At 46.5% G+C, this 26,553-nt stretch overlaps 1 protein-coding gene across 1 annotated transcript; it reads left to right on the top strand.

Moving 5' to 3' along the window:
• The first annotated feature begins 124 nt into the window (after positions 1-124).
• LOC134354612 (trafficking protein particle complex subunit 6b-like) lies at positions 125-26,228 on the top strand. The gene is made up of 6 exons (XM_063063619.1): positions 125-412; positions 2,862-2,929; positions 8,817-8,934; positions 12,147-12,230; positions 14,923-15,016; positions 25,084-26,228. The coding sequence occupies exons 1-6, from the start codon at positions 335-337 to the stop codon at positions 25,113-25,115; spliced, it is 474 nt and encodes a 157-aa protein (XP_062919689.1). The 5' UTR covers positions 125-334; the 3' UTR covers positions 25,116-26,228.
• Positions 26,229-26,553: the final 325 nt, after the last annotated feature.

Raw genomic sequence — 26,553 nt, 5'->3', positions numbered from 1 at the left:
TGGCCTGCCCACTGACCCTCAGACCCTGCCGGCCTGCCCACTGACCCCAGACTCCAGATCCTGCCTGCCTGCCCACTGACCCTCAGACCCTGCCCACCATCTCCAGACACTGACCACAGACTTCCCGACCACAGAATCTCAGTACCGACCCCAGCCCATTATAAACACCAGGAAACGGACCATCTCCCGCCCCAGATCACGGTGACACCGCCCAGATTCCGGGTCCCGACTCCGCGCCCAAGTGGCCGACTACAGGCTCCCCAGGGGTTGGCGACTCCGGGAGAGTCAGCGGGCGGCCACCGGGCAGGGGAAGCGGAGGGAAGGAGCCGGTGCCATGACCGAGGTGCTGTTCGAGCTGCTGCACCTGGAGCTGGTGTCGCGACTGCAGAGCGAGGCTGAGCCCGAGGACCCGGTAACTGAGGCTGAGGACTGGGGAGGAAGCAGGAAGCAGGCCGCGAACGCAGCGCAGCGCAGACCGACCGACCGACCGCAGGCCCCTAATCCTCAACCCCCTCTTCCCTCAAAGACACTCACCCTCACTCCCTCCAAAACTCTGACCCTCACTCCCTACAAAATTCTCACCCTCCTCTTCCCTCAAAAACACTGACCCTCACTCTCCAAAATTCTCACCATCCTCTTCCCTCAAAAACACTCACCCTCACTCCCTCCAAAACTCTTACCCTCCTCTTCCCTCAAAAACACTCACCATTACTCCCTCCAAAACTCTTACCCTCCTCTTCCCTCAAAAACACTTACCCTCACTCCAAAACTCTCATCCTCCTCTTCCCTCAAAAACCTCACTCCCACTTCCTCCAAATCTTCAAACTATACCCTAAATCCTTACCCTCACCTTTCCTCCGAACCCTCACCCTCTCTCCAAATTCTTCTTTTTCCATCCTAAACCCTCACCCACCCATTTAAACCCACATCTTGTTTACCCCTCACCACCACTAACCCCCTTCTTTTCTCCAGACCCTCAACCTCCGAACCTTTCCCCAAACCACTCACACCCTATCTCCAACCCTCATCATCTGTAACCCTCTGCTGCCCAATCCCCGCCTCGGTAATCCCTCATCATCCCTAACCCCTTCCTGAACCCAACAGCCCACCTCTTAACCACCAGCTCTCTCACCCCAAATCTTTCCCCTCCCCTTCCTCTCCAACCCACTCCTATACAATCCTAGTCTACCCCTCTTGCCCTCCGTCTCCCCCTTGTGCACTTCCATCTGTTACTTCGTACTACCCGATTGCAACCCCTCAGCTTCATGTCCCTCCCTCATTCCTACCCTGGGCAGTTGGTGGGGTGGGGTTTGTCAGTGTTCTAGACCGGTTTGTTGGTGGTGTGTGGTTGTTAGGTAAGTCAGCAGGTGTGGATAGCCAGAGGGAGGGTCATTGGTGCGCCAGAAGTGATCAGTTCACCGAGAGAGGTAGTTCACAGATTCAGGCATTCAGTTTATGGGGTAGTTGGGCTATTGCCTCATAAACATAGGTCTAGGTCTTTCTGGACCTCTGTGGCATGCCATAGAGGTCCAGAGAGACCTATACCAGTGTTTCATCGATTATTCCAAAGCTTTTGATAAGTTGAGACATGAAGAGCTTGGAAAAATCCTTCAGCACTTGAACGTTGATGGGAAGGATATCAGAATGATTTGAAACTTGTATTGGGCACAAAGAGCGGGAATGGGAGTTAAAAATGAGACAAGTGATTTTATCCAGATTGAGAGGGGAGTCAGACAGGGTTGCGTTCTCTCACCCAACATTTTCAACATTTATAGTGAGAAGATTCTGAGAGAATTAGCAGTATTCCAGATATGATAATAGGTGGATGCCCCGCGATACGCAGATGACACAGTGCTGATGGCTACAACTAAAGAGAAGCTCCAAGAAATACTAGATAAAGTTGTCGAAGAAAATGCAAAGAGAGGATTGACCATCAACTGCAAAAAGACCAAATGTGTGGGTTGTCACAAAGAAGAAAGAAATACAGGAATGCAAACTGAAACTGGGCAGCAAAACAATTAAACAAACATGGAATTCCAATCAGGGAGCATGATAACATCTGACAGTAGGGCTGATGTTGAGGATTGGGATTGCTGAATGAGCATTCGAGCATTTGAGCAAGATACTAAATAACAAAATTTCAATGGGTGCGAAATTCAGTGTTGCGGAACTACATTAATTCCACACTAACATATGGAAGTGAATGCTGGACAAAGCAAAATGAAGGAAGACTTGAAGCTGCAGAAACGTGGATTTTGAGAAGAATGATAAAAATATCGTGTAAGGACAGAGTAACAAATGAGGAAGTTTTGCAAAAAGCCAGAATAAGATGAGTGCTGATATCATCAATCAAGAAGCGGCAGCTGAAATTTCTGAGTCATGTACCAAGGAAAGTGGAGCTCGGAGATCTTGCAGTGATGGAAAAAATGGATGGAAGAAAAAATTGTGATCAACAGCACATGACATTCATGAGTTACATCAAGGGATGGGCAGGCAGAATTTTTGAAGAACTTCTCAGATTAAAAATAGATGGAAGACCATGATCACCCATGTCACGATGGTGATGATGGTCTTTTGTCTCACTGGTCACCAGTGCCCATTGGCTGGCCTGCGGACAAGTTGCTCTTGTCTGGGAGAGAGGCTGATCTTGTGGTGGAGAGGACTGCCCAGAAGGATTACACGGCTAAGCTAATTTGTGGAGTTGTGCAGGTTAGATTTGTTCTTTGATCTGCAGATTTGAGGCATTTCAAAATATGTTTTCAAAGCCCGCAGGAAGTGGTATGAAAGCGTTTGATTGCTATTTTAATGTTGATCTCTGAATGATTCTGGGGTTATCTGTTAATGTTCGTGTTTCTCTGTAGGGCCATGGGAAGTGCATTTCCACATTGGAACGAATGGGCTTCCGTGCAGGACAAGGTCTGATTGAAAGGTTAGCCTTTGACAAACATCTGAGATTTTCTACATGTTCCTTACCGTACACACTGGCTACTTTCCCTCTTGCGTCTCGAGCCAAAATGACAACAGTTCTTACCTTCCTTCCCCCTCTCCCCACCACCAACAAATGCTGCGCGACCTGCTGAGTTCCTCCTGTTCCACAAGAGAATCCCTTTGGATCATACAATGTAAGCACATCTGGCTTTGAAGATTATTGTGTGCCCAGCACCCAAATCAGAGCTCCCTGAGTCCAAACACAGAATGTCTAAACTTGTACTGAGTGGCAGTGGGAGGGCAGATAGTTTAGTTAGTAAGTGACTGAGGAACAAGCCCCCCTCACTGATAATCAACAGTGGCACACCTCGGAGGTTTGTGCTTAGCCTGCTGCTCTACTCTCTCTATTCTCATGACTGTGTGGCAGCTTAAACACTGTCTATAAATTTCCTGACGACACCACTGTTGTTAGCAGAATCTCAGATGGTGAACAGGAGTGAGATATATTGGCTGGTTGAGCAGAGTCACAGCGACAACCTTGCACTCAACGTCAGCAAGACCGTGGAATTGATTGTGGACTTCAGGAAGGGGTCATTGGGAGAACACACACCAGTCCTCATCGAAGGGTCAGCTGTGGAAACGGTGAGCAGTTTCAAGTTCCGAAGTGTCAACATGTCAGGGCCCAACATAATGATGCAGTCAAGAAAAAAGGCACGTACTTCATTAGGAGTTTGGGATTGCAAATTTCCACAGATGTACTATGGAGAGTATTCTGACTGATGGCAGCACAGTCTGGCGTGGAGGGTCAGAAGAGGCTGCGGAGAGTTGTGGAATCAGCCAGCTTCATCATGCCACTAAGCCCCTCCAGCCTTGAGGACATCTTCAAACGGTGGTGCTTCAAGAAGGCAGCATCCATCTAGAGATACCTTCCTCTCATTACTACTGGCAGGGAGGATGAACAGGAGCCCAAAGATGCACAGACAACATTTTAGGAACAATCTCCGCCATCTGATCTCTGAACAGTCCATGAATCCGACATTTTTCCTCTTTTGCAATACTTATTTATTTTTCTTGTAACTTAGAATACTTTTTTATTTCTTGCAATGTACTGCAACTACAAAACAACAAATTTTACGGCAAACGTCAGTGATAATAGATCTGATTCAGTTCTGATAATGATTTTGTGTGTTAACCCTCAGATGCATAGAGACAATCGATCACTTGGTAAATTGCAATAAAGCTCCCAAAATTCATTCAAAAACAGAACACTACACCTGCTGGAGTTTGGAGTAATTATGAAGTGTATATAGATAGGGTAAATGGGCACGTGACCAAGTGGTTAAGGTGTTTGTCTAGTGAATTAGTGAAGGTTACTAGTTCAAGCCTCAGCTGTGGCAGCGTGTTTGTGTCCTTGAGCAAGGCACTTAACCACACGTTGCTCTAGTGTCTGTGAGAGGAGCGGCGTCCCACACAGACTTCCAATCTGCACCTTGTAAGGCATGAAAATGCCCGACGCAGGCCTCTCATGGTCTGAGTCGATGTTCCCTCCCTTCCCTCCCTCCAAGCAGGCTTCTTCCACCGAGGTTGGGTGGGACTACAGTGAGAGGTTGAGGGCGGAAGATTTAAGGGGAATATGAGGGGAAACATCTTCACTCAGAGGGTCATAAGAGTGTGGAATGAGCTGCCAGCGCAAGTGGTGCATGTAAGCTCGATTGCAAAGTTTAAGAGAAGTTTGGATAGGTACATGGATGGTAAGGTCCTGGTGCAGGTTGATGGGAGTAGGAAGTTTAAATGACTCGGCACAGACTAGATGGGCCGAAGGGCCTGTTTCTGTGCTGTACTCTTCTATGACTCTATAGCAGAGAATGCCAGAAATTTTCCTGTTTGTTTATTTATTTATTGAAAAACCTTCTGTCCCTTTGAGTCGCGTCACCTACCAAACCCCCAATTTAATCCCAGCCTAATCACAGGACAGATTACAACGACCAATTAACCTACTACCTGATACATCTTTAGACTGTGAGAGGAAACCGGAGGACCTGGAGGAAACCCACGTGGTTATGTGGAAAGCGTACAAACTCCTTGCAGGGAGATCGGAAATTGAACCTGCGTCGCTGGAGCTGCAAAGCGATGTGCTAACCACCATTCTTTGTGCTGCCATCTGATCTCTGCTGGTTTCTGCCCTTTCGCAAATCTTCCCCCTTTCCCTGCATCCTAAAACTCATTTAAAGCATTCGTGGTTCTAATGTAAATTCATTGACTGGAAATGTTAATGCTTTGCCTTTTATTGGACCATTTCCAGAGTTCTTTCTTTTTATGTTTCTTGGACAGAGTGTATGAGGGCCATCTTGTTGGCATTCTTCTGTTCGAAAAGCGGTGTGTAGCACACAGGAAAAGTCAGCTTGTGGTGGTTCACTTCCTAGAGTGGCCGAGGAGTCCCACTCCAGAGTGATTGTCTCTTCCTCACTGGCTGCAGGAGAAGGAAGACGAGCATCTGGTTGAAGCGGCCCTCTGCTTCTGTTGAGCTCTCTGGACAGCCAGCTCGTTGATGTGGGTCCTCTGTTCTCCTTTTATGCCTTTTTGAACTGCGAGATTCCAGGCGGCCGGGTCGTCTGCTATGTCTTTCCAGTTATTCACATCAGTGTCGGCCAGCTTCAGATCCTTTTTGCAGACTTCTTTGAAGCGAAGCTGTGGGTGACCAACTCAGAATCAGAATCAGGTTTAATATCACCGACATACGTTGTTTAATTTGTTGCCTTTGCAGCAGCAGTTCAATGCAACACATAATAATAGAAAAAAACATAACTTGCAGGAAGAAAAAAATAAATAAGATAGTTAAATCAGTAGTGCAAAAAATAGAGATAAAAAAGTAGTGAGGCAGTGTTCATGGGTTCACCATCCATTTTGAATTTGGATGGCAGAGGGGAAGAAGCTGTTCCTGATTTGTTGAATGTGTTTCTTCAGGCTTCTGTACCTCCTTCCTGATTGTAGTGATGAAAAGAGAGCATGTCCTGGGTGGTAGGGATGATTATGAAGACATGTAGTCCTCTTTTATTGTCATTTAGTAATGCGTGCATTAAGAAATGATACATTATTTCCTCCGGTGTGGTAACACAAAACACAAGACAGACCAAGACCGAAAAAACTGACAAAACCACATAATTATAACATATAGTTACAACAGTACAACAATAGCATAACTTGATGAAGAAGTTCTGAACTTAAAGAGGGGTAAAAACTTAAAGGTTCTGAACTTAAAGAGGGGTAACTTTGAAGGTATGAGACGTGAATTAGCTAAGATAGACTGGCAAATGACACTTAAACGATTGACGGTGGATATGCAATGGCAAGCATTTAAAGGTTGCATGGATGAACTACAACAATTGTTCATCCCAGTTTGGCAAAAGAATAAATCAAGGAAGGTAGTGCACCCGTGGCTGACAAGGGAAATTAGGGATAGTATCAATTCCAAAGAAGAAGCATACAAATTAGCCAGAGAAAGTGGCTCACCTGAGGACTGGGAGAAATTCAGAGTTCAGCAGAGGAGGACAAAGGGCTTAATTAGGAAGGGGAAAAAAGATTATGAGAGAAAACTGGCAGGGAACATAAAAACGGACTGTAAAAGCTTTTATAGATATGTAAAAAGGAAAAGACTGGTAAAGACAAATGTAGGTCCCCTACAGACAGAAACAGGTGAATTGATTATGGGGAGCAAGGACATGGCAGACCAATTGAATAATTACTTTGGTTCTGTCTTCACTAAGGAGGACATAAATAATCTTCCAGAAATAGTAAGGGACAGAGGGTCCAGTGAGATGGAGGAACTGAGCGAAATACTTGTTAGTAGGGAAGTGGTGTTAGGTAGATTGAAGGGATTGAAGGCAGATAAATCCCCAGGGCCAGATGGTCTGCATCCTAGAGTGCTTAAGGAAGTAGCCCAAGAAATAGTGGATGCATTAGTGATAATTTTTCAAAACTCGTTAGATTCTGGACTAGTTCCTGAGGATTGGAGGGTGGCTAATGTAACCCCACTGTTTAAAAAAGGAGGGAGAGAGAAACCGGGGAATTATAGACCGGTTAGCCTAACGTAGGTGGTGGGGAAACTGCTGGAGTCAGTTATCAAAGATGTGATAACAGCACGTTTGGAAAGCGGTGAAATCATCGGACAAAGTCAGCATGGATTTGTGAAAGGAAAATCATGTCTGACGAATCTTATAGAATTTTTTGAGGATGTAACCAGTAGAGTGGATAGGGGAGAACGAGTGGATGTGGTATATTTGGATTTTCAAAAGGCTTTTGACAAGGTCCCACACAGGAGATTAGTGTGCAAACTTAAAGCACACGGTATTGGGGGTAAGGTATTGATGTGGATGGAGAATTGGTTAGCAGTCAGGAAGCAAAGAGTGGGAGTAAACGGGACCTTTTCAGAATGGTAGGCGGTGACCAGTGGGGTACCGCAAGGCTCAGTGCTGGGACCCCAGTTGTTTACGATATATATTAATGACTTGGATGAGGGAATTAAATGGAGCATCTCCAAGTTTGCGGATGACACGAAGCTGGGTGGCAGTGTTAGCTGTGAGGAGGATGCTAAGAGGATGCAGGGTGACTTGGATAGGTTGGGTGAGTGGGCAAATTCATGGCAGATGCAATTTAATGTGGATAAATGTGAAGTTATCCACTTTGGTGGCAAAAATAGGAAAACAGATTATTATCTGAATGGTGGCCGATTAGGAAAAGGGGAGGTGCAACGAGACCTGGGTGTCATTATACACCAGTCATTGAAAGTGGGCATGCAGGTACAGCAGGCGGTGAAAAAGGCGAATGGTATGCTGGCAATTATAGCGAGAGGATTCGAGTACAGGAGCAGGGAGGTACTACTGCAGTTGTACAAGGCCTTGGTGAGACCACACCTGGAGTATTGTGTGCAGTTTTGGTCCCCTAATCTGAGGAAAGACATCCTTGCCATAGAGGGAGTACAAAGAAGGTTCACCAGATTGATTCCTGGGATGGCAGGTCTTTCATATGAAGAAAGACTGGATGAACTGGGCTTGTACTCGTTGGAATTTAGAAGATTGAGGGGGGATCTGATTGAAACGTATAAAATCCTAAAGGGATTGGACGGGCTAAATGCAGGAAGATTGTTCCCGATGTTGGGGAAGTCCAGAACAAGGGGTCACAGTTTGAGGATAGAGGGGAAGCCTTTTAGGACCGAGATTAGGAAAAACTTCTTCACACAGAGAGTGGTGAATCTGTGGAATTCTCTGCCACAGGAAACGGTTGAGGCCAGTTCATTGGCTATATTTAAGAGGGAGTTAGATATGGCCCTTGTGGCTACGGGGATCAGGGGGTATGGAGGGAAGGCTGGGGCGGGGTTCTGAGGTGGATGATCAGCCATGATCATAATAAATGGCGGTGCAGGCTCGAAGGGCCGAATGGCCTACTCCTGCACCTATTTTCTATGTTTCTATGTTTCTAAGTCCATGAGCACAGTAAAGTTCAAGGTTTGTCAAATGTCCCACATCGGACAAAAGTTTTTTTTGAAAATTAGAAATTATAGCCTTTCTAAGACTTGTCTTGCACTGCCTAAGCACTCCCATGCGTGCCTAGACAAGATAGAAAATGTTTCAGCTTGTATTGCGGGCAACATTGTTATTCACTTGAATTATGAATTGAAATAACGTATATCGGCAATTTTAAAAAGTGGTGGTTTTCATAATCAGCAGCCCAAAATCCATAAAATATACCAAAAGTATTCAGGAAGCAAACTCTTTGTTGTCCAGTATCATCTGCCTGAGTGTTTTCCAAGTCCAGTTTTTGTTTGATGACTGCTTTGAAGTTAATCAATGCTCAAGGTATTTTATAAATGTGAACTGTGATTGTTGTTGCAGATTCACTAAGGAAACTCCTTCGTTCAAAGATGAGCTGGACATCATGAAGTTTATCTGCAAGGAATTCTGGACAAACCTCTATCGGAAACAGATTGACAACCTGCGAACAAATCATCAGGTAGTCAGTGGTTCACACAAATTGCCATTGTAGGTGAACTGGAGGGAGGGTTTAACTCAGAGGTTCCAAGCCTGTTTTATACTCTGGACCCCTACCATTAACTGTGGGGTCCATGGACCTCAAAATGAGAATCCCTGGTTTAAACAGTAGTACCGTTTTATTCTTTGGTCACCCTGTGTACAGGTTGGTGACCATATTACATGAACAGTGTCATTAAACTGGAAAGAGTTTACACTTTTGGATTTACAGGAATGTTGCCCAGATTTGAGGGCCTGAGTAATAGGGAGAGTTTAGGCAGGCTAGGACTTTATGCATTGTACAGGAGACTGGAGTGACATTATAGATGTGTATAAAAATCCATGCCAGCCACAGCGAGGGTCTTTCCCCAGAGAACAGGGACCCTGTCTTTATTCAAAGGTTCTTAGGAGTCCTCATGCAGGATTCCCTAAAAAAAAAAGTTCATTGAGGCGGTGAGGAAAGCAAATGCAACGTTAGCATTCATTTCAAGAGGACTAGAATATAAAAGCAAGGATGGAATATTGAGGCTTTATGAAGCATTGGTGAGGCCTCAGTTGGAGTATTGTGAGTTTTGGGCTCCGTATCTAAAAAAGGATGCGCTGACATTCAGGGCCCCAAACAGTCCTTCCAGGTGAGGCAACACTTCACCTGTGAGTCGGCTGGGGTGATATACCGCGTCCGGTGCTCCCGATGTGGCCTTTTATATATTGGCGAGACCAGACGCAGACTGGGAGACCGCTTTGATGAACACTTACGCTCTGTCCGCCAGAGAAAGCAGGATCTCCCAGTGGCCACACATTTTAATTCCACATCCCATTCCCATTCTGACGTGTCTATCCATGGCCTCCTCTACTGTAAATATGAAGCCGCACTCAGGTTGGAGGAACAACACCTTATATTCTGTCTGGGTAGCCTCCAACCTGATGGCATGAACATCGACTTCTCTAACTTCCGCTAATGCCCCACCTCCCCCTCGTACCCCATCTGTTACTTATTTTTATACACACATTCTTTCTCTCACTCTCCTTTTCCTCCCTCTGTCCCTCTGAATATACCCCTTGCCCATCCTCTGGGTCACCCCCCCCCCGCTTGTCTTTCTTCCCGGACCTCCTGTCCCATGATCCTCTCATATCCCTTTTGCCAATCACCTGTCCAGCTCTTGGCTCCATCCCTCCCCCTCCTGTCTTCTCCTGTCATTTTGGATCTCCCCCTCCCCCTCCAACTTTCAAATCCCTTACTCACTCTTCCTTCAGTTAGTCCTGACGAAGGGTCTCGGCCTGAAACGTCGACTGCACCTCTTCCTAGAGATGCTGCCTGGCCTGCTGCGTTCACCAGCAAATTTTATGTGTGTTGCTTGAATTTCCAGCATCTGCAGAATTCCTGTTGTTTGCGCTGACATTGGAGAAGGTTCAAAGAAATTTCACGAAAATGATTCCGAGATTGAAAGGTTTGTCATACGAGGAGTATTTGATGGCTCTGGGTCTGTACTCACAAGAATTGAGAAGAATGAGGGGTGACCTCATTGAAGCTTACTGAATGTTGAAAGGCCTCGATAGAGTGGACGTGGAGAGGATGTTTCCTATGGTGGGGGGGGGCGGAGGCGTCTAAGACCAGAGGTCACAGCCTCAGAATAGATGGACATCCACTTGGAACGTTGATGAGGAATTTCTTCAGCCAGAGTGTAGTGAATCTGTGGAACTAGTTACCATAGGTGGCTGCGGAGACCAAGTCTGTATGTATATTTAAGGCAAAGATTGATAGATTCTTGATTGTTCAGGGCATGAAAGGATGCGGGACGAAGGCAGGAGATTGGAGCTGAGAGGGAAAATGGATCAGTCATGATGAAATAGCAGAGCAGACTCGATGGGCCAAATGGCTTAATTCTATTTCTTTATCTTATGGTCTTAAGGTCTCTGGTCAAAATCTAGAATTTAAGGTGATAGAGAACCTGAGGAGAAACTTCTTCACGCAGAGGGTGGTGCACATATGGAGTGGGCCTCCGGAGAGGTGTAGTTGAGGCAGGTACAATAACAAAATTTTAGAAGATGTTTGGTTAGGAAAGGTCAAGTGCTGGCTATTAGGACTAGATTAGGTGGGCATCTTGGTGAGTATGAACAAATAGGCTGAAGAGCCTGTCGCCATGCTGTTTTACTTTCCTAGTTGTGTTGGATATTTATAGAGATGTGTTTGGTCATTTTTCACAATTTTGTAAGACCATAACATACGGCAGCAGAATTAGGCCATTTGGCCCATCAAGTCTGCTCCACCATTCATCATGGCTGATCCATTTTCCCTTTCAGCCCCAATCTTCTGCTTTCTCTCCGTTTCCCTTCATGCCTAAACTAATCAAGAAACATTAATCTCTGCCTTAAAGATACCCAATAACTGGGCCTCCACTGGTGCCTATGGCAACAAATTACACAGAATTATCACTCTCTGGTGAAGAACTTCCTCCTCATCTCCTTTCTAAAAGGACATCCCTCTATTCTGAAGCTGTGTTTTCTGGTCTTAGACTCCCCCACCACAGGAAACATCCTCTCCACTTCCACTCTATTGGGAGCTTTCAACATTCAATAGGCTTCAATGAGGTCCTCCCCATTCTTCTGAATTGTAGTGAGTAGAGGCCCAGAGCCATCAGATGTTCCTCATATTTCAAGCCTTTCAATCCTGGAATCATCTCAAATGGGGAAGTCTCTGTGAAGTAAGGCCAGTGATGTTGTGGGGATGGAACTGGACTCTCTCACGGTGGTGTCTGAAAAGAGGATGCTGTCCAAGTTGCATGCCATCTTGGACAATGTCTCCCATCCACTACATAATGTACTGGTTGGGCACAGGAGTACATTCAGCCAGAGACTCATTCCACCGAGATGCAATACAGAGCGTCATAGGAAGTCATTCCTGCCTGTGGCCATCAAACTTTACAACTCCTTCCTTGGAGGCTCAGACACCCTGAGCCAATAGGCTGGTTCTGGACTTATTTCCAGGCATAATTTACATATTACTATTTAATTATTTATGGTTTATTACTATTTAATTATTTATGACGCAACTGTAACGAAAACCAATTTCCCCCGGGATCAATAAAGTATGACTATGACTATAAGTGAATATTTCAGAAAAAAGTTGGAATGGGAGGCCATTTATGGAGTGAGTCGTTATTTGGACTGTTAACTATTACCTCACATTTCTGTCAGGGAACCTACGTGCTTCAGGACAACCGATTCCGTCTCCTCACACCGATCTCCAATGGGAAGCAATACCTGGAGGAAGCACCAAAGGTAACTGTTCCTTCATTCTGGATATGTCATTCCTGTTGCTACAGTAAAACATGGAACATAGAACAGTTCAGCACAGGAACTGCCCCTTCGGCCCATAATGTTGTGCTGAACCAGCTAAAAATCAAATCAAAGCACCCAAACGCTATTCTCTCCTACCTACACAATGTCCATATCCCTTCATCTTCCTCATATTCATATGCTTATCTAAACATCTCTTAAAAGCTTCTAATGTATTTACTTCTACCACCATACCAGGCAGCGCATTCCAGCCATCCACGGCTCTCTGAATAAAATACTTATTCCTCACATCTCCTTCGAACCTACCCTCTCTCACCTTCAATGCACACCCTTTTATCTTAGATATTTCTAGCCTGGGGAGAAAGATATTCCCTGTCTACTCTATGTTTCTCATAATCTTTTACACCTTATATAAAATAACTGTTGCAGGAAAAACCAGGTCAGCCAATAATTCATTGGTAGTGTACTCATTTTGATCTCTAACCAAATGGGAGTTGAGGGACGTGGGAGGAAATAGGTTGACTGGGATGGGACTGATAGGATTGTTTTACTGGGAGCCAACTGGTCTCAATGGGCTGAATGGCCTCCTAGCTGGTTACATGCAGGCCCACCTCTAATGAAGACCTGCTCCAAGCTTTGGAGGCCTTTGGGTCGGCGGAGACATAGAGTGAAGCAGTAGGCTATGTGATCAAGAAGAGTTTTTTCTGTTTGCACTCTGTCGTCAGTGTTTGTTCAAACCCTGCTGGAAAACACTGTGGGCAGAAGCAGTTTCCACGAGCAGAGAATGGGTGAGGCCAGGAAGCAGCCAGGTAGCCACTGAAGGTACCAACCCCACTCTTAAAACGTTGGCTGAGTCCCTTGACCCAACACCTCATCCTTTATGCCCGAGTAATTGTCTCCAGCACAGTGTCTGATCATGCTACTTCCCCTATTGTGCAGTTGCCCCGCTCGGTTTTTATCAGCTATCATACTCCTGTGATCCTTTGTCCTAATTCATTGCCGACTTCCAGCTGCCTTGGGCCTCTGCCTACAACTGAGCCACTGTATTCCCTACTGTTGTCAAATTTTCACATCAGTGTGTAGATGCAAACTGGTGCTGAGAGGAAGATTGCTTGAGTTTAAAATCTCAGCAACTCTGAAAAACTACTGCTCAGGCTGGGCTTGTACTTTATTACCGAACTGTGGGAGCCCGACTGTCAGGACAATGCTGACCGACGTCTGCACCATGAACTGTGGGAGTTCTGACTGTCAGGGCAGTGCTGACCGAGATCTGCACCATGGACTGTGGGAGTTCTGACTGTCAGGGCAGTGCTGACCGAGGTCTGCACCATGGACTGTGGGAGTTCTGACTGTCAGGGCAGTGCTGACCGAGGTCTGCACCATGGACTGTGGGAGTTCTGACTGTCAGGGCAATGCTGACTGGGGGTTGAAATATGGCACGGCTGTGGTGTTGAAGGAGAACAAAAAGTATACTGAAGGAAAGGCAGTACAACGAGAGTACTGGATGTTTGAAGTGCTGTGCTGAGGATGCGCTGGATGGTGAGGAACAGAAACAAGGGGCCGTGCTGAGGAAGAACTAGATTTTACAGGGGCAGTGCAGTGTCAGAGGGGCAGTACTGAGGGGTTACTGAATATCAGAGGGACAGTACTGAGGGATACAGGATGTCAGAGTTGTACTGTGGGAACACTATCAGGGAGCTGTGCTGAAGGAGCACTGGATGTTGGAGTAGCCACTGGGGAGGCACTAGACACCAGAATGGCTATAATTAGGGAACACTGGATGTCGGGGCTTTATTGTGGGAGTACTGGATGCTCGAGGAACTGTACTGAGGCAGCACTGGATGATAAGAGGGGCAGTACTGAGAGAGCACTGGATGTTAAAGGGGCTGTACTGAGGGAACACTTGATGCTCGAGCTGTATTGAGGAAGCACTGGATGTGTGCAGGCTGTACTGAGGGAACGCTGGATGTTTGCAGGCTGTACTGAGGGAACTGGATGTTAGAGGGGCTGCATTGAGGAAGCACTGTATGTTAAAGGGGCTGTACTGAGGGAGCACTTGTTGCTCAAGGAGCTGTATTGAGGAAGCACTGGATGTTAGTGTGCAATACTGAGGGAACTGGATGTTAGGTGGGTGGTGCTGAGAAGGATGCTCCATTGTGTGACTGTTGCACCGTCCCATGGCTCGATGGGAGGCTGCATTTACCTTGCAGGCCCATCCGAACTCTAATTCCCCGAGCTGTAATAGCATCGTGCTAACTGCTACTATGACTGACCCTCTTGACCCCAATCTTTGTTGACTAAGGTGAGGTAACAGATGGCTGAAGACAGCAAATATGGAAACCATTAATAAAGAAAGGTAGCAGAGATATAACTTAGAGGGAAAGGTACATTGATTAGTCAGGGCATGAAGGGATATGGGGAGAAGGCAGGAGATTGGGGCTGAGAGGGAAATGAATCAGCCATGTTGAAATGGCTAATCAGACACAATGGCCTAATTCTGCTTCTGTACCTTACTTTGCCTGCACCTAAAGGGCAAGAAGTGAGTGTGTTCATTTCCCTCATCTCTTGCAGAGATATGTACAGAACCACAGAGAGTGCACCTTATTAATTATTGTACTGTTCTATTGACTTGCACTGTCAGAATGTATTCAGCATGTTGGCTTTTACTTTACAGTTCTTGGCATTCACCTGTGGGCTGTTGAGAGGTGCCTTGTCCAACCTGGGAATTGACTGCACAGTCACGGCGGAGGTTTCTGCGATGCCAGCGTGTAAGTGATTTGGGACCGAGGAAAAGATCCACTGTATTACAGTCCACAGCCAGTTAATGGAAAGGTTAACGTAAACTTGAGAAAGAAGTCCTGCCTGCCCACCATTCCTTCATCTTCGTGTTGCCCTAGAGCTGACTGTGCAGTCGTAGAAAAGTACAGTACAGAAACGGGCCCTTTGGCACATCTAGTCCAATGTCAAACTATTTAAACAGCCTTCTCCCATCAACCTACACCAGGACCATAGCCCTTCATAACCCCTACCATCCATGTACCTATCCAGACCCTTAAGCATTGAAATCAAGCTCGCAGAGTTCGTTCCACACTCTTGCAACACTTTATGTGAAGAAATTTCCCCTCATATTTCATAGAAACATAGAAAATCTACCGCACAATACAGGCCCTTATCTTAGAACTACCTAGGCTTACCCATAGCCCTCTATTTTCCAAGCTCCATGTATCCATCCAGGAGTCTCTTAAAAGACCCTATCATTTTCGCGTCTGCCGCCGCCGCCAGCAGCCCATTCCACGCACTCACCACTCTGCGTAAAAAAACTTAACCCTGGCATCTCCTCTGTACCTGCTTCCAAGCACCTTAAAACTATGCCCTCTTGTGCTAGCCATTTCAGCCCTGGGAAAAAGCCTCTGACTATCCACATGATCAATGCCTCTCATTATCTTGTATACCTCTATCAGGTCACCTCTCATCCTCTGTCGCTCCAAGGAGAAAAGGCCAAGTTCACTCAACTTATTCTCATAAGGCATGCTTCCCAATCCAGGCAACATCCTTGTAAATTTCCTCTGCACCCTTTCTATGGTTTCCACGTCCTTCCTGTAGTGAGGCGACCAGAATTGAGCACAGTACTCCAAGTGGGGTCTGACCAGGGTCCTATATAGCTCATCAGATGCCTTGCTAAAATCCATATACACTACATCTACCGCTCTACCTTCATCAATGTGTTTAGTCACATCCTCAAAAAATTAAATCAGGCTTGTAAGGCACGACCTGCCTTTCACAAAGCCATGCTGACTATTCCTCTCCAAATGTTCATAAATCCTGCCTCTCAGGATCTTCTCCATCAACTTACCAACCAATGAAGTAAGGCTCACTGAAAAGTTTCCCTTAAACTTTTCACCTTTCACCCTTAACCAATGACCTCTGGTTGTAGTCCCACCCAACCTCAATGGAACAAGTCTGCTTGCATTTACCCCTCATAATTTTGTATTATGCTATCAAATCTCCTCACAATCTTCTATGTTCCAAGGAAAAGAATCCTAAGCTATTGAACCTTTCCATATAACTCAGGTTGTCCAGACCTGGCAACATCCTTGTAAATTTTCTCTGTACTCATTCTACCTTATTTACATCTTTCCTGTATGTAGGTAACTAAAACTGCAGATAATACTCTAAACTAGACCTCACCAGCATCTTAAACAACTTCAACTATAACATCCTATCTTCTGTACTCAAATGTTTGATTTCTAAAGGCCAATGTGCCAAAATCTTTCTTTAAGATCCTTTCCTTCTGTGATTGGACCTGCATTGGTCATGCTGACACTCAAAGTGAGCTGTGGCCAGAGCAGATTCCGCATTCGCCCTCTGTCTGAGTCTGGCTTGCTTCCTCTCGTTACTTTCCAGAACAGATCAATTATTTGAAGAGGCATATGAGAAAAGCAGAGGGGAGAGGTTAATGGGTTGAATGGCCTCTCGCCTGATGGAATATCTGTAATCTGATCTGCCGTGTAGTGTTGGAATCCTGGGGCTGTATGTTACAATAGTAACACAAGGTGGCGCTCTCAACACACAGAGGGCTTCCTGCTCCCAATAAACAACTGTTGGTCTTGCTGAATTGAAATTCTACTTAGGTCCTGTCTTAATTTAATACCCCTTTCATTAAAAAAAGTCAAAAAATATACAATATGGAGATAAGCATTCTCATCACAGTTAATGATATGTATATAGATAAAATTAACACACCAGTATCAGTGCCCCTTATCTTCGAAAGGATGTGCTGACACGGAGAAGGTTCAAAGGAAGTTCATGAAAATGATTCCAGGATGGAGCCATTTGTCATATGAGAAGCGTTTGATGGCTCTGGGCCTGTATTCACTGGAATTCAGAAGAATGAGGAGAAACCTAATTGAAACCTATCAGTTAGGTGAAAGGTCCTGATAGAGTGGATATGGAGAGGGTCTTTCCTATGGTGGAAGATTCTAAGGCCAGAGGACTCAGCCTCAGAATAGAGGGATGTCCATTTAGAACAGAGGTAAGAAGGAATTTCTTTAGCTGGAGAGTGATGAATCTGTGGAATTTGTTGCCGCAGATGGCTATGGAGGCCAAGTCATATTTAAGGCAGAGGTTGATAGATTCTTAATTAGTCAGGGCATGAAAGGATACAGGGAGAAGGCAGAAGACTGGGGTTGAGAGGGAAATGGATCACCCATGACTAAATGGCGGAGCAGACTCAATTGGCCAAATGGCATAATTCTGCTCCTATATCTTATAATCTTGTGGTCTTATCATTCTTTGAGGAAAACTTAAAAGTAAATGCTTCCTGAGTTTTTAACACAAATTTTCCAAATTAAGTGTATTATCAGGATGACCATACTGTCCCCCTTACATCAAGGCTTGGCTTTTTTCTTTTAAAACGGTGACTTGATTTACTCATTGACATTGTCACAGCAATTTTAGAGTGCACCCCTTGTTTAAGAGTGCTTTTCAATCCTGTCTCTCTTGTTCTGTCTGGACTCAGAAGATCTCTAGGCAGCCAGTGGGTCAATCACCAATGGTCCCTCTTCATAGACATCTGAAAGCAACCATCCTGTGCTGCAGAGGGGCAGGCATTGGGCTCAGACAGATTCCTTAGTAGTAGACTGCCTCGACCTGCGAATGGCTCCCATGCAGGAACTGTATACTCCCTACTCATTCTCTTCGTTGTTCCCCAAATTCCCGCTGCCCTTCAGCTTGCTGACATTCAACTATACATGAATACCCATGAATACAGCTAAATGAGATTGCATTACTACAGGGTCAAGGTGCAAAACACAGTTGTTGTTGTTGTTGTTGTTGTTGTTCGTCCTTCGTAGTCGAAGATTACCATGGCTTCAAAGTCAAATGGGAGATTGGTGGTTGTGGGTCTGGAGGTGACTGATGAGGCCAATCCGGGCCCTGAAGGCTCGCCCACATGTGGGACACAAGTGGGTGGGTGCTGTCGTGGCAGTGGATGCTGCTCGGGCCTTGCGCACAGCACGCTTTCGTTGCGCCTCAATGATGCGCCTGACTTCAGCTGCACGGGCTCCTGTGGTGATCTTGCTGCGCCAAGCTGGACGATCGAGGGCAAGCGTCTCCCACGTGTTGATGTTGACACCCAGGCCTTTGAGGGACGCTTTAAGGCAGACTTTGTAACGTTTCTTCTGCCCCCCAACTGAGCGCTTGCCCTGACACAGTTCTCCATACAGCAGCTGCTTAGGCAATCGGCTGTCTGGCATTCTGACCACATGTCCAGCCCACCTGGCTTGGGCTTTCAGCAGGAGGGTGTAGACGCTGCAGAGCCCAGCTCGTTCCAGGATTTCCGTGTCGGGGACTTTGTCCTGCCACCTGATGTGGAGGAGTCTGCGGAGACAGCTCAGGTGAAAGTGGTTGAGCTGTTTGGCGTGTCTGCTGTAGACAGTCCAGGTCTTGCTGGCATAAAGGAGGGTGGTAAGGACCACTGCACAGTAGACCTTCAGCCTGGTGATAAGGCTGAGTCCTCTCTGCTCCCAGACGTTCTCACGGAGTCTCCCAAAGGCGGCGCTGGCTTTGGCAATCCTGTTGTTGACCTCAGCGTCTATGTTCACTGTGCGAGAGAGTATGCTGCCCAGGTAGGTGAAGTTGTCGACTGCCTGGGGGTTCTGGCCCTTCACTGTGATGCGCGGCTCCTGGTATGGCTTTCCTGGGGCAGGCTGGTACATAACTTCGGTCTTTTTGGTGCTGATAGTGAGACCGAAGTTGTCGCAGGCTTGTGAGAAGCAGTCTATTTCACGCTGCATCTCCTCTGTGCTGGCGTTGAGTGCACAGTCATCAGCAAACAAGAAATCTCTGATGACAATTTCTGGCACCTTTGTAACTGCCTGCAGGCGCCTAAGGTTGAACAACCTGCCGTCAGTCCTCTACCTGACGTGAATTCCTTCTTCGTAGTTACGGAAGGCATCTGTCAGCATGGCAGAGAATACCATACTGAACAGAGTCGGGGCAAGAACGCAGCCTTGTTTGACACCATTTGTCACTGGGAAGGTCTCCGACTCGTCGCCATCATCCAGAACTTTTACCATCATACCGTCGTGGAACTGCCGGACGATTGTGATGAACTTGCTGGGGCAGCCAAACTTCTCCATGATCTTCCACAAGCCTTCTCTGCTGACCGTATCGAAAGCCTTGGTTAGATCGACAAAGGTCACGAAGAGGTCACTGTGTTACTCCTGGCATTTTTCCTGGAGTTGGCGCGCAGCAAAAATCATGTCCGCAGTCTCACGTTCAGCACGGAAGCCGCACTGGCTTTCTGGGAGCAGACCTTGCTCAAGATGTTGGAGAAGGCGGTTGAGCAGGACACGGGCCAGAATCTTCCCCGCAATGGACAAGAGGGAGATGCCTCGGTGGTTGTCCCGAGACTGGCGGTTGCCTTTCCTCTTGTAGATGTGGACTATGCTGGCATCTTTCAGCTGTTGCGGGACCTGTCCCTTTTTCCACATGGACTGGAAGAGTACAGTCAGCTTTTGCATCATGACAGGGCCTCCTGCTTTGTATACCTCAGCAGGGATTGCATCGGGTCCTGGCGCTTTGCCACAGGAGAGTTGCTTCACTGCCTTCCTGACTTCATCTACTGTGGGGAGGGTGTTGAGGTTCTTGTTGATCTCTACCTGGGGCAGGCGGGCAATGGCCTCGTTGTTGACGTCAGCAGGGCGGTTAAGGACGATGTTAAAGTGCTCAGCCCACCGATCCAGAATCTGCTTCTTCTCTGTCAGCAGCTGCATCTCATCTGCGTTGAGGAGGGGTGAAGAGCCAGAGGACTGGGGTCTGTATACAGCCTTAAGCGCATCGTAGAAGCGCTTTATGTCGTGGCTGTCTGCATAACCCTGGATTTCATCGGCCTTCTTGCTGAACCAGCTGTCCTGCATCTCGCGAAGTTTTTTCTGCACCTTTCTTCTTGCGTTGGTAAAGGCATCTTTCTCGGCTAGCGACGTGGGGTCATTCTGATGCGCTCTGTAATGTTGATGTTTCTCCGTTAGTAGTGCCTGTATTTCTTCATCATTCTCATCGAATCAGTCTTGGTTTCTTTGGGCTGCTGGTCCGAGATGTTCAAGGGCGGTAGTGTAGACAGCGTCTCTGAAGGCTGTCCACTGTTCCTCAACGCTGGTCCCGTCTTCCTGTGGTGTGTCTGGCAGTCTGCCTTCAAGGTCATCGACGAATTCTTCTGCAACCCTGCTGCTTTTCAACTTGGAGACATTCAGCCTCTTTGCAGTCTTCTGCCCTTGGGGTCTTCTCATGGGCAGAATGCGAAGCCTGAACTTGGACACAATGAGGCGGTGGTCGGTCCAGCAGTCGGCACCACACATGGCTCTCGTCACTCTGACATCCATCCTGTCCCTCTTCCTGGTGATGATGTAGTCAATCAGATGCCAGTGCTTCGAGCGTGGGTGCATCCATGATGTCTTCTTACGGGTGGGTAGGCGGAACAGGGTGTTGGTGATGACAAGGTCGTGTGTGGCACATGTCTTGAGGAGCAGAAGGCCGTTGTTGTTACACTTGCCAGTGCCGTGTCTTCCAATGATCCCTTCCCAGGTTTGGTAGTCTGTCCCTACTCTGGCATTGAAGTCCCCGAGAATGATGAGCTTCTCTGACTGTGGGATTGCTGAGATGAGGGCGTCGAGTTCTTCATAGAACTTGTCTTTAATGTCATCTGGGTTGGTCATGGTGGGAGCGTCGCCACTAGTCAGCGTAGCGCTCTTCTTGTTTGCAAGTGGGAGCTGAAGTGTCATCAGGCGGTCGTTGATGCTCTCTGGGTGCTTGGTGAGTTTACGGGCGAGGTTAGAATTGATGGCAAATCCCACGCCTGCTTCTCGTTGTTCAGCGCTGCTGCGACCACTCCAGAAGAACGTGAATCCACCACTACGTTCTGTCAGCTGGCCCTTGTCTGCTAGGCGCGTTTCACTGAGAGCTGCTATGTCCACGTTGTAGCGAGCTAGCTCTTTTACAACCAGTGCTGTTCTTCTCTCTGGTCTGTCTGCCTTGATGTTATCTCGCGGAGTTCTCACGTTCCATGTGCCAAGGTTGAGCACCATCACTTTCTTCTTCACTGTTGTAGGTCGACCGCTATGAGGGATCCCCACCAGCCGCGGTAAGCTGGCCAGGGTGAAGTGAAGCAGACTATGTTTGAGGCACCTTTTCCAGCCCCTTCCTCCATGGAGGTGAGCAGAGCGACCCTGAAGAGGGCTGCTCAGACACCCAGGGGGCTGCCGAACTCAACTGCTGCTTCGGTCCAGTAGAGAGCGACCCTATGCCCTGGGCCGCCTCTGTGCAGGTTTGTGACTACAGCTTCCAGTGTATCCGTACCTGCTGCTTCGCCACTCCCCCATCGCCACAGGACTTTAGGTTGCGCTTTGGGTTTGAAGTCATGACTTGCGCTTGACTTGGATTAAAGTGAGGGAGAGTTGCGCAGGTCGTCAGCCTCACCGTCTCGTCCCGGCCTATCTGGACCCAGTGGCAAGACATAGTCGAGACGGCTGGAGATAGGTCAGGATGCAGTGGATGGCCAGCAGTGTTCTGTGTGTCTCACTGTGCCCTCTTAGCACTCCATGACGCATTGCTGAGAATCGCCTTTCTGCCCGTTGAACCAGTGATGGTTTCTTCCGCGCAGTCCGCCGAATCCAGGCTTCACACGCTAGGTAGACAAGCCCTGAGTGTTGTGGGTCTACGGCGGTTCTTGCGGCGTGCTCGCAAGCCTCCCTACCCATTGTTGGACATCCTCATCCGCCTTTGCAGCCGTTGGGAGATGTCTCCTCTTCCGCCTGCTCCGCCGTTGGGATGATCACCTCGTGGTGTAGTAATGACACCACCCCCTCACTTGTTTTCGCCCGCTAGCTGAAGCGGTTTCCAGGGTATGGCACGAGGAGCCAACAAGTGAGAGAATTAGGAGATGAGTGAGGTCCAGTGATGCCTACCATCCCCACCTTAGTGAGGCGCAGCTATCAGCACCAAAGGTACTCCCTCTCCTCAGAGCTCCCTACACAGAGATAAGGAGGGGTTTGAACAGGAGGGGCAAGTGTAGGGGTTACAGAGATAGGGAGGGGGTGAGGGAGGGTTTGAACAGGAGGACAGGGAGTGTGGGATTACAGAGATGGAGGCGAGAGAGGGATTTGAACAGGAGGATGGGGAGTGTAGGGGTTACAGAGACGGGGGGGGGTGGGGAGATGAGCCGAGTGTAGCAGACCTGTGTGCGGAGAGAAAGGGGGAGGGGGAGGAGGAGGAGGAAAGGGTCTTTCTCTCTGCCGGACCTCTCTCCTACCCGGTGGGGTCCCGGTGCGATGACTGCGGCCGCGGCTGCCTGACACGGGCTGCGCTGGCACGCCACCGGCTGCGCAAGCACGGCGCCATCGACGGCTGGCCACCGCCCTTCGCGTGCCCGTGCTGCCCGCGCTCCTTCCTCGATTCCACGGCGCTGCTCGGCCACCTGCGCTGTGCAAAACACAGTAGCAACAACCACACACAGCATGTACAAGATAGCAAGCACGTAAAAATATCAATAGGATGTAGCCATACAAAACAAATAGTCCAGACCTGAGCCATGAATGCCACAAGATGTCAAAAACCCAGAAGATCAAAGAGGAAGATTATGCTGATCAAATATCAAATAGCTACAAAAATGGAAAATCTGAAATAAAAACAGAAAATGTTAGAAATACTCAGTGGAGAGAGAAAATAATTGAACCATTCAGGATTAAAAACCTCGTATCAAATGCTTATTTTGATGAAACAACAATATCTGGAAAATTACACCTGCTCCTTTCTCCACAAATGCTGCCTGACCTGCTCAGTATTTGCAACATTATCTGACTGGCAGTGGAAATTGCAGCTAGTTCCTGATTTACCTTCATTATTCATTAATGTCTCATGAGTAGGCACCACACTGTTTTCTAGTCATTCATCAATATCACTCTCTTTTTTAATTTATTTATGTATATCATTTATTTATTAAATATGTGTATGTGTGTGTGAGTGTCTCTTTCTTACATATACACGCATGTGTATATGCATTTTATTTATACACACGGTGGCATGCAGAAGTTTGGGCAACCCGGTCAAAATTTCTGTTACTGTGAATAGCTCAGCAAGTAAAAGATGACCTGATTTCCAAAAGGCATAAAGTTAAAGATGACACATTTCTTTAATATTTTAAGCAAGATTACTTTTTTATTTCCACCTTTTACAGTCTCAAAATAACAAAAAAGGAAAAGGGCTCGAAGCAAAAGTTTGGACACCCTGCATGGTCAGTACTTAGTAACACACCTTTGGCAAGTATCACAGCTTGTAAACGCTTTCTGTAGTCAGCTAAGAGTCTTTCAATTCTTATTTGGGGGATCTTCACCCATTCTTCCTTGGAAAAAGCTTCTAGTTCTGCGAGATCCTTGGGCCATCTTGCATGCACTGCTCTTTTGAGGTCTATCCACAGATTTGCGATGATATTTAGTTCGGGGAACTGTGAGGGCCATGGTAAAAGCTTCAGTTTGAGCCTCTTGAGGTCGTCCATTGAGGATTTTGAGGTGTGTTTAGGATCATTATCCTGTTGTAGAAGCCATCCTCTTTTCATCTTTGACTTTTTTACAGAGGGTGTGATGTTTGCTTCCAGAACTTGCTGGTATTTAATTGAATTAATTCTTCCCTCTACCACTGAAATATTCCCTGCGCCACTGGCTGCAACACAAGCCCAAAGCATGATCAATCCACCCCCGTGCTTAATAGTTGGAGAGGGGTTCTTTTCATGAAATTCTGCACCCTCTTTTCTCCAAACATACCTTTGCTCATTGCAGCCAAAAAATTCTATTTTAACTTCATCAGTCCACGGGACTTGTTTCCAAAATGCATCAGGCTTGTTTAGATGTTCCTTTACAAACTTCTGACACTAAATTTTGTGGTGAGGACGCAGGAAAGGTTTTCTTCTGATGACTCTTCCATGAAGGTCATATTTGTGCAGGTGTTGCTTCACAGTAGAACAGTGCACCACCACTCCAGAGTCTGCTAAATCTTCCTGAAGGTCTTTTGCAGTGAAACGGTGGTTTTGATTTGCCTTTCTAGCAATCCTACTAGCAGTTCTCTTGTAAAGTTTTCTTGGTCTTCCAGACCCCAACATGACCTCCACTGTTCCTGTTAACTGCCATTTTTTAATAACGTTATGAACTGAGGCAACGGCTACCTGAAAACACTTTGCTATCTTCTTATAGCCTTCTCCTCCTTTGTGGGCATCATTTATTTTAATTTTCAGAGTGCTAGGCAGCTGCTTAGAGGACCCCATGGTTGCTGATTGTTGGGACAAGGTTTGAGGAGTCAGGGTATTTATAAAGCTTTGAAATTTGCATCACCTGGGCTTTCCTAACGGTGACTGTGAACAAGCCATAACCCTAACAAGCTAATTAAGGTCTGAGACCTTAGTAAAAGTTATCTGAAAACTCAAATCTCTTGGGGTACCCAAACTTTTGCATGGTGCTCCTTTCCTTTTTTTCACTCTAAAATTGTACAAAACAACAATAATACACTAATCTTGCTTAAAGTGTTGAAAAGAATGTTTCATCTTTAACTTCATGACTTTTGGAGATCAGTTCATCTTCTACTCCCTTAACTATTCACAGTAACAGAAATTTTGACCAGGGGTGCCCAAACTTTTGCATGCCACTGTGTGTGTGTGTGTGTGTGTATATATGTATATGTGTGTGTGTATGTATATATAGACACACACACACACACACACACACACATATTTGAAACTCCCTGCATTGTGTCTCAGTGAAACTCCTGTAACTGTATTTGTTTCCCATTTCAGGTAAATTTCACATTGTGATCCAGGCGTCGTAGGACTCTGTGTGGCTGGACGAGAACCAGCGAGGAAGCATAGAGCTCAACTGTAGCTGCAGACAGATTTGTGCCTTATCATTTCCTGTATAGCTGCTGTACTTTGAAGTTGTTAGTTGGTTCTGTGATGAGGATAGAAGTGAATCAAAGCCTGTTTTATAGTGAGTTATGGCTGCTGATAAAAGGAACCCTTGCTGGGAAGTCAGTGACAAAAATTATTCTTGAATTACCAATAAGTGTCCCTTTGCTATGGGCCAGTCTCAGGACAAAAATCATCCTGCTGTTACTGACCATTAACATTATGACTATCTCCTGAGCAGCCGTTCTTGGTTTCTTACTCTTAACTGTTCTCTCCCCTCCCGTTTTCCTCCATCTTCCATCTGAGAAAACACAATGTGATCCCGAGAATGCCCTGTCAACAGGCTTCAGCACCTGTGGTACTGCTTTGTGTACAGAATCCAGATGTAATGACAGCAGGCTGAAGTGGTTCTTAGCCTGTCCAAAGGACATTGAGAGATAATCCACGGCTTCTTTGTCCCTCTCACCTGCAGATCCCAGTCTCAATCTGCCTGCCCTATATTAGTAACGGGGGGATTTAGCACAAACCCATCCCCATGTGTCCTTGTGGTACTTGTTGACCGGAGCAAGGAGTAGTCAGTCTGAATTGTTCAAAGTCTCTGAGTGCCTGACTAGGGTCACCCCCAGAGAAAATTCCCCTTGTGCCTAAGCTATATTTGGCTTCGTGTACTAAGACTACTGATGTTCAGAGCTGTTGAGTCGGGAGAGTGGGAGGGTCATAACCGGCAGGTTCGCGCTCTACACCACAAATCGCGATCTGCATTGCGGGTTGTGGTCTACACTGCAGTTTATAATATTCACTGTGAGACATGACCTCAACTGTGGTTTATACTCTCCACTGCAGGTGATGGAGCCCAGGCTGTTTCTTTATGTAATAATACCAACCCCTGAGATCAGAAGCACCTTGGGGTTCAGAGCCTTGCCCCATTTTCACATTCACTTACTGCCCACAGTTTTGACTGCTCATTTTCACGGAATAGAGTTGCTGTATTAGACTGTATTGGGCTCGGATTTAAATGATTAAAGTGATTAAGAGATTCTGCAGAGTAATTTATTCTGAGGTAAATAAAGTTCATAAGTGATTTGGAAATGTTAATTTATAACTAAGTACAGTTATGTAAGCTGTTCAAAGAAATGTTTGCTTAGCTGCTACAGAGACATGTCCTGAAGCTATTTTGGTAAAGAGGAAGATCCCACTATCAGCCGTAAAAGAAGTGAATTATTTATGTAACATAATTTTTTAATAGATTTGCCAATGGTGCTTGAACATGGAATATTTTCCCAACACAACAGGAGAAGTCCCAGATCTTTGATATTATCATCAGATCTGCATGAAAATGAACAAGTAATCTGAGAGTTGACA

This window comes from Mobula hypostoma, chromosome 12 (assembly GCF_963921235.1).
Source record: "Mobula hypostoma chromosome 12, sMobHyp1.1, whole genome shotgun sequence".
Taxonomy (NCBI): Eukaryota; Metazoa; Chordata; class Chondrichthyes; order Myliobatiformes; family Myliobatidae; genus Mobula; species Mobula hypostoma.
Note: the sequence above shows the minus strand (reverse complement) of the source record. Positions and strands in the feature narration are given on the sequence as shown.